Source organism: Grus americana, chromosome 25 (assembly GCF_028858705.1).
Source record: "Grus americana isolate bGruAme1 chromosome 25, bGruAme1.mat, whole genome shotgun sequence".
Taxonomy (NCBI): Eukaryota; Metazoa; Chordata; class Aves; order Gruiformes; family Gruidae; genus Grus; species Grus americana.
This window is the reverse complement of record NC_072876.1, coordinates 4,687,837-4,694,664: the sequence shown is the minus strand read 5'-3', so window position 1 is coordinate 4,694,664 and position 6,828 is coordinate 4,687,837. Positions and strand designations below refer to the sequence as shown.

General features: G+C 42.5%; 1 protein-coding gene across 7 annotated transcripts in view; it reads left to right on the top strand.

Moving 5' to 3' along the window:
* The first annotated feature begins 468 nt into the window (after nt 1-468).
* Nucleotides 469-6,828, top strand: part of CD46 (CD46 molecule) — a 30,182-nt gene continuing 23,822 nt past the window's right edge. For 6 of the 7 annotated variants that reach the window (XR_008574148.1, XR_008574147.1, XR_008574146.1 and 3 more), the window contains exons 1-8: nt 470-663; nt 1,771-1,962; nt 2,175-2,271; nt 2,955-3,040; nt 3,439-3,645; nt 4,431-4,613; nt 5,562-5,750; nt 6,371-6,562. Coding sequence is in view for 2 of the 7 variants with exons in the window: in XM_054803662.1 (XP_054659637.1) it covers nt 492-663; nt 1,771-1,962; nt 2,175-2,271; nt 2,955-3,040; nt 3,439-3,645; nt 4,431-4,613; nt 5,562-5,750; nt 6,371-6,562 (1,318 nt within the window). In the remaining 5 variants the exon portion in view is untranslated. Of the gene's footprint in view, nt 664-1,770; nt 1,963-2,174; nt 2,272-2,954; nt 3,041-3,438; nt 3,646-4,430; nt 4,614-5,561; nt 5,751-6,370; nt 6,563-6,828 lie in introns of all 7 variants that reach the window. The other variant, XM_054803664.1, reaches the window with a different exon arrangement.

The window sequence follows — 6,828 nt, the reverse complement described above, 5'->3', positions numbered from 1 at the left end:
GCACAGTTTCTTTTTTAAAGGAGCAGGAGCCCTGCACAGGGCTGTTCACCCCGGGCTGGCACACAAGCACCTTTATTTTTTCCACACAAACACCTTTATTTTTCATCAGCCTTTGCTGGCGTTCAAAGAGCAGGAGCTGCGCAAATAAACACACTTTGACGCTTCTCCTCTGTGCCCGGGTACGTAGGAGGCTCTCGGGGGACCCTGCCCAGGAAAGCACCCGGTCTCCTCAGTCCGAGGCCTCTTCCCCACGCCCGGTCCCCTCAGGCCGAGGCCTCTTCCCCACGCCCGGTCCCCTCAGGCCGAGGCCTCTTCCCTACGCCCGGTCCCCGAGGCCGGGGAGAAGCAAACCCCACCCCAGCACACCTGCGGCCCCGCCGCTGCCAGATAACGGGCAGCTCGCCGCGGCCCCGCCCTTCTTTCCCGAGGGCGGAAAGGCCCCACCGTAGGGGCGGTCGTCGCTGAGGGAAGGGGCGGGGTGCACAGCGCGCATGCGCCTCAGCGCCGCGCTGCGTCTCTGCTGCCGCTCGAGTGAGGGGCGCGGAGCGGGTGCTCCCGCTGGGGCCGCTGCGGACATGGGCCCACCGTACCGCCCGCTCGCCCTCGGTCCGGGCCTCCTGCTGGCGTTGGTGCTGTCGTGGTTCGGTGGAACACGGGCTCAGGGTGAGAAGCGGGGTTCGCTCGCTCCTCCCGGCGCGCCATGGCGGGGGAGCGGCTGGGGGTGGGGGGGCGCGCTGAGGGGTTGGGGGGGGCAGGCCGAGCCCCCGCGGCCTCCCGGCCTGGAGAGCAACCGGGAGGAGGGGGAGAGCTCGTCCGCCCTGCCCCGGGCCCCGAGGGTGCTGCGGGGCTGAAGGGGGGCCCTCCTGGGGCCGCTTGGGGAGGAGAAGGAAATGGCTTTAGGCGGTGGCGGAAACCGAGCGTTGCGGCGGCTTCGGTGGGGAGTGGGGCGAAAAGGTGAGAGAAGGGTTGTATCGCAAAAAACAGGCGTGCTGGCTTTGGTACTCGTGGGTCTGGCCCCGAGTTTGAGGTTTACATTTTTTTTATGGTTTGATAAATTTCTAAACAATAATATAAATAGATCGGGAGCGAGATTAATAGGTATCGTCAAAGAGGTGATGGCCTCTGCCGAGTGTAAGTCTTGCAAAGGCTGGGCAGATCTGACATTTGCGTCTGGGTTGCAAGGTCTTGGATGTCTTTTTCTGAGTCCTCCAGCATGGAGGAGTTTTACGTTTTCAGCGCTAACCGCACCTCAAAATGTCCCCGGGTCTGTAGGTCTCTGCTGGGTGGTGCAGCTGGTTTTAAACTCCCCTTTGATCTGCCTGGCCCTTTCCCTTAGGAAGGGAAGCGACCGGTGCGAGTATAGCTGGTTGGTGGGCTTCTCCTGCAGCAAGCGAAACAGGCATTTCACTGCAGATGGGTACACAGTGAATTAAGCCACTTATTTAACTATGAGAACAAAGCAAACAGACAAAAATATGAACTGGAAGGAAATGTGTTGTTTGGTTAGAATGCTAAAGAAGAACTTGGAAAAAAAAAAGACTAACCTGTATTAGTGTAGAGTTGGACATTGGATGCAATTAAAATATGAATTAAAAAATTGAAGCCTATCTAAATACACAGATAGCTCTGGCTTTTAAGAATGTCACCTTTTACTGATGAGTCCTTAAAACCTACTGAATTAACCTGGCTTCTATGTCGTTATTGCTTAGCTTGTATCTCTTCTTGTTTACAAGATTGCATATTGCTTTTTCCTTCCTCTTACTCTGACAGGCACATGTGCATCTCCAGATAGGCTGCAATATGCAGAGCTCAAGGATAGTTTCAGCGCAATGAGCAGCTTTCCTGTTGGAACGACAGTGTCGTACATCTGCCGGCCAGGGTATATGGCAGTCCCTGGAAAATCATCAACTCGTACGTGTGGTGAAGACTTGCAGTGGTCGCCCGTAGAGCGGTTCTGTACAGGTAACGTGTGCGTGAGCTCTCTTGCTTTTTCCTTTTGATATTTAAAAATTTTAGTTGTTTTTCAAGAGACAATTAGTATTCTGTAATATTTTAAACAAAGCTTGAAAAATGCTAATGACTGTAAGAGCAGTCTGTGCCAAAGACTTAGTCTTTGTATATAACTACAAAGACTTAGATTTTTTTATTTTTCTTTTATTTTCCCCTTCTCCTAGAGAGAAAATGTAACTATCCAGGAGAACTAGAACATGGTTTTGTTCATGTGACAGATCTTACATTTGGTTCAAAAGCTACTTTTTCTTGCAAAGAAGGGTAAGTATTTTAGTGCAGTTAATTAATTCCTTTTCTTTTTTTTTTCTTTTTCCTGTTTAGACCAGATTTGAACCAAACCCAAATTTTCTTATCCAGGTTCCATTCCAGTTCTGACTTGAAATGTCTCAGGAATTCTACCTGGAGCAAATGAAATTACAGATAAATTTGATTTGATTCTCTGGTTTTACTTGCTGTTTGTATCAACCAAGGCTTAAGCTTTTTGCTGAGCTTCTGCAGAGTGAAAATTACAGCGTTAGCTCTAATGACTTCTTTTAGTGCTCTTGTGGCAGAGGGAATAAATGCATATATTTATCATGCTTCATTATTATATTGAATAATGGCCCACCTGTCTGTGTATAGCAAATTAAGTCAAAAGCGCTAACCTCTCACAAGGTTTTTTCCTCCCTTTCCTTTTAACAGCTTATTTCTTTAGTGTGAGAGGGTATACATCTTAAAATGGTGAGACTTCTATCAGTTCCTTTAGTAATGTCTCATTTGCTTGTCTTTTGTTTTCAAAGTTGAGACTGTTAGCAAAATAAAAAAATAATAAAGATACCATTCTCATTACAACAAAAACCTGTTATGTCATGTCCCTGTAATCACAGAACAGAATTATATAAATGAAGTTTCTGTTTGTTGGAGAAATGAGAGTTCCACCTCTTTAAAAATTTTTACCTGTCTAGGTTCAGATTACGTGGCACTGGTGAAATTTCCTGTATAATTAAGGATAAAGGTGTTGACTGGAGTAGAGATCTTCCTTTCTGTGAAAGTAAGTAAAATACTACCCTGGTTAAGTTTTTATTCAGACAGTGGTAGCTCATTTAAAAACAGGTGTGCCGTAAACTTTCCAGTGTAAGACATGATGGTAAAATAGGACTGATTTTTATTTTTTGGAACTACTGGGGATGTGCCTGAGGAATGACCATTGAAAAATATCAGTTATTGTGATAATTAGCTCATCTCAGTTAAAGTCAACCTCTTCTTGAAATTGAGACTCCCTATGACACATGCCCATTGGTAACTCTCAGTTACAACTGTAGCTTGTCTTAGAAATAGCTATCTGTCAGATTTTAAATTAAATTACTTGAAAATCAAGGCTCTGTATTTCTGAGATGAACAAAGTAACAGCAAAATTCTGGCGACTAATTGGTGTGATTTTATTTCTAGGAATCCCTTGTGAACCACCTCCAAGTATAGCCAATGGGCGCTACACTGAAGCAGCTAACTATGTCTATGAAACAGCGGTAACCTATACGTGTGACGATGTACCAAAAGGCGCGGATCCCTTCTCACTAATTGGCCCAGCTACTATTTTCTGCACGTATGATGCCCACTCAAATGGTGTTTGGAGTGAACCACCTCCGCAATGTAAAGGTGGTTGCGATTTTTAATATATTTTCTTTATTACAGCCTATGTGACTCCAAAACTTCAGTATCTGTCCCTTTTTTGGAAGGGGTGGAAGGGAAATGGGCTTAGATCCTCTGGTACTAAATTTGATATAGTTCCAGTGGAGATCAGATCAACTGCATTATGGATGTTGATTGATTATGACACAGAACATGACAAAAATTTAAGTTAAAACTTTAAAAATATATGTATGAACATGCTATTGGTAGAAGTGACAAGGAAAAAAAGTAAAGGAACTGAGAGACCATAAAGCCTAGGTAGTTGAAGAAGAATTGTGTAAAGAGCAAGAATGTGGAAGCTAGATTATGAATAGTAAAAATGTAAGGAAGAACTCTTTTTCTCAACACAGCTACTGTGCAAGTACAGAAATAAATGCAAAACCCAGCAAGCATAAAGTCTTGCTTTGCAGACATAGGGAGAAATACCAGATGCTTGCATGTTGTCATTTGAACCCTAATCGACATCACTTTGTTTTCTGAAATTCTGCTACTGTACAGGAGTATGTCTTTGGAAGTGGGAACGTGATTATATCAATTATTACAGTTTTTTACTTGACTGTGTACTGTTGCAACTCAGTAGCTTAAACCAAGGACCTTCTCCACCTTCAAGAGAATAACCTTTTTACAAAGCCCCTCCAAAAGAATTTGAGGAATTAGATAAGGAACCTTAGAAGTAGTAAAAGGATGCTGTGTCTGTTGCAAAGATACTGGTAACAAATGTTTCATAGCTGTTTTTCTTTTACCTGTTTCAGTGGTCAAATGTGATAACCCGAAGGTTGAAAATGGGAGAAAAATATCTGGATTTGCACCTTCCTATAACTATAGGGAGTCCGTTGTATTTGAGTGTGACCCAGGCTATTTCATGATTGGTTCGCGTATTGTTAGCTGTGGAGAAAATAACACCTGGTTTCCTCCAAAACCAACTTGTGAAAAAAGTAAGCTTTTAAATAAGAATCCAACTTCCCTTGTATGTTGAGAATGTTGTAAGTCTGTCTTAGCTAAAATTTAAGATCATAACGCTGTAGTTGGAAATCAGAAGCGAAGGAAGTTGACATGGAGCCTCAACTATGGGCAACCATTTTACGTGTTCAAGTTGACTCTTGACTCCGAAGAGTCTTTGGATGAGAGTGAGTTGTTACAGGCGTGTATATAGAAGTTGTGGTGTGGACATACTCTGATGGTACTGCATCGTAATAGTATCATGGAGTTTGTTCTAGTGATTTCCTGTGTAAACACAGGAGAAAAGAGATGTTTCCAATTTCTGATAGAAAAAAACAGAGGTATGGACAATGAGGAAACGTATAGTGTCCTTTTAGAGTAATCAAAATCATTACTTGTCTGTGTTCTCTTATGCATGACATATGGTGTGTAGTATGTTGTTAGCTTTTGGTCAGGCAATATTAAGTCAGGGCTGGGACATAGCAGAGGTCTTTCTGTAACCTTTCTCCTTCCTCTTTGTGCTGGAGGGAGAGGGAATGTTGTTGTACAGTGAGATAATTTTTTACGTGCATAATCTAATAATGAGTTCCCAAGAATGAGAACTCTTTCTGCAAAGAGTGTGTTTGGATGTTCCGTAATGAATGAATCTGAAAGGCACCTGGTAATTATTCTAGAGCTTACCAAAATAATTAACCAACAAACATGTATTGCTTAGCTGCCACATCATAAGATCATATTACCTTAATGAATACCTACCATGATGTTTCTTTTAAGTCTTCTAAAGGAAACGTTTATACTTAAAATCATGGTAAAGTTAAAAGTATTCAGATACGCTGATCTATTTTTCTCATACAAAGGCAATGTATGTTTGTGGAGTCAGTTAATGAATTATGAAATATTTAAAGTTTATTATCACTAAACTTATTTCTAAATTCGTGTATTAGTTACTGCAGATGCATGTGGTGCCCCAAACATCACACATGGAGTAGTGATTCCAGCGAAATCTGTGTATGAAGGAGAAGAGTCTGTTCAGATAAAGTGCAATAAGCACTGCACTTTTCCTGATGGCACTGAAGAGATGACCATAACTTGTCGAGGAGGGAATACATGGTCATCTTTACAAAACTGTGCATGTGAGTAAAACTCATAATTGGTAAAATCAAGGGCAGAGTGACAAGTTCCTAACGTAGTAATGTGCAGACCCTGAAAGTCAGAGGTCCATCCATCACAGGGCACCAACAGGTTGCGTTAGTAGGGTGGTGAGTGTCATGGGTTGGAGTTTTCAGCAACTGAGGAAAGTTTTCGGCAGAGTTGGAGTCCTTGTTCAGTCTTAGTTTTGTTTATGGAAATTGGTAAAGTTCAAAGGGCACTGTGAAAGATCTGTTCTGGGAGTGTTTTCTGAAGAGGCTTCCTTTGATGGCAGAGTTTAGTCTTGCCTCACTTTGCACCATGTGATCTCTTGCTATAATAGAAACAGTTTGTCATTACTTTGATGCAGCTGTTTGTCCTAATGAAGCTGAGGGGTGCATTTCTGTTAACGTGTCTGAAGCCTGTCCATCAGCAGAAGTATCTGCAGCTTCTAGGAAGCAGGAAGCCTTTGCATATAAAATGTGTTACAGATTGACTGAGCTTCTGATAGTTACACAAATGTAGAGACTTTTTGATGGCGATTTCTTGAATCTGTTTCATGTACCAGCTCTGTTCTTGGACTTTATTTCCTTTTTGGGGTTTTTCCCCCCCTCTCTCTTTCCAGGTGGGCCTAAAACTTCTGGTTTCACTCCACACATAAGTTATGGTAGAGTAATTGATGGACAAAAACCTTCATATTCTGTTGGGGATTTTATTACGATTGAATGTTATGCAGGCTACACATTACGTGGTGAAGCTCGTATTCAGTATATCGGAGAAAACCAATGGATTCCTGGAGTGCCAACTTGCCAGTTAAGTAAGTATGAACTGCAAGAATTCCCACTAGAATGAAAATACATGTAACAGAAGCTTTACTTCTTGGGGACATTGTTTGTGTTCAGGAGAGATCATTTAATGCAAACTTCCTTCTTTATTTGGACATAAGAAAAATAGGTTTTGGTAAAATCCACTTAAAAATAGGAACACTTTCAGTTAAATAACTGTTATGATATAAACTGGCCTGCTGCAAGGATTGTGTTGACAGAAGTGCTTAATGTATTTGAAATAACTTCGTGAATATTT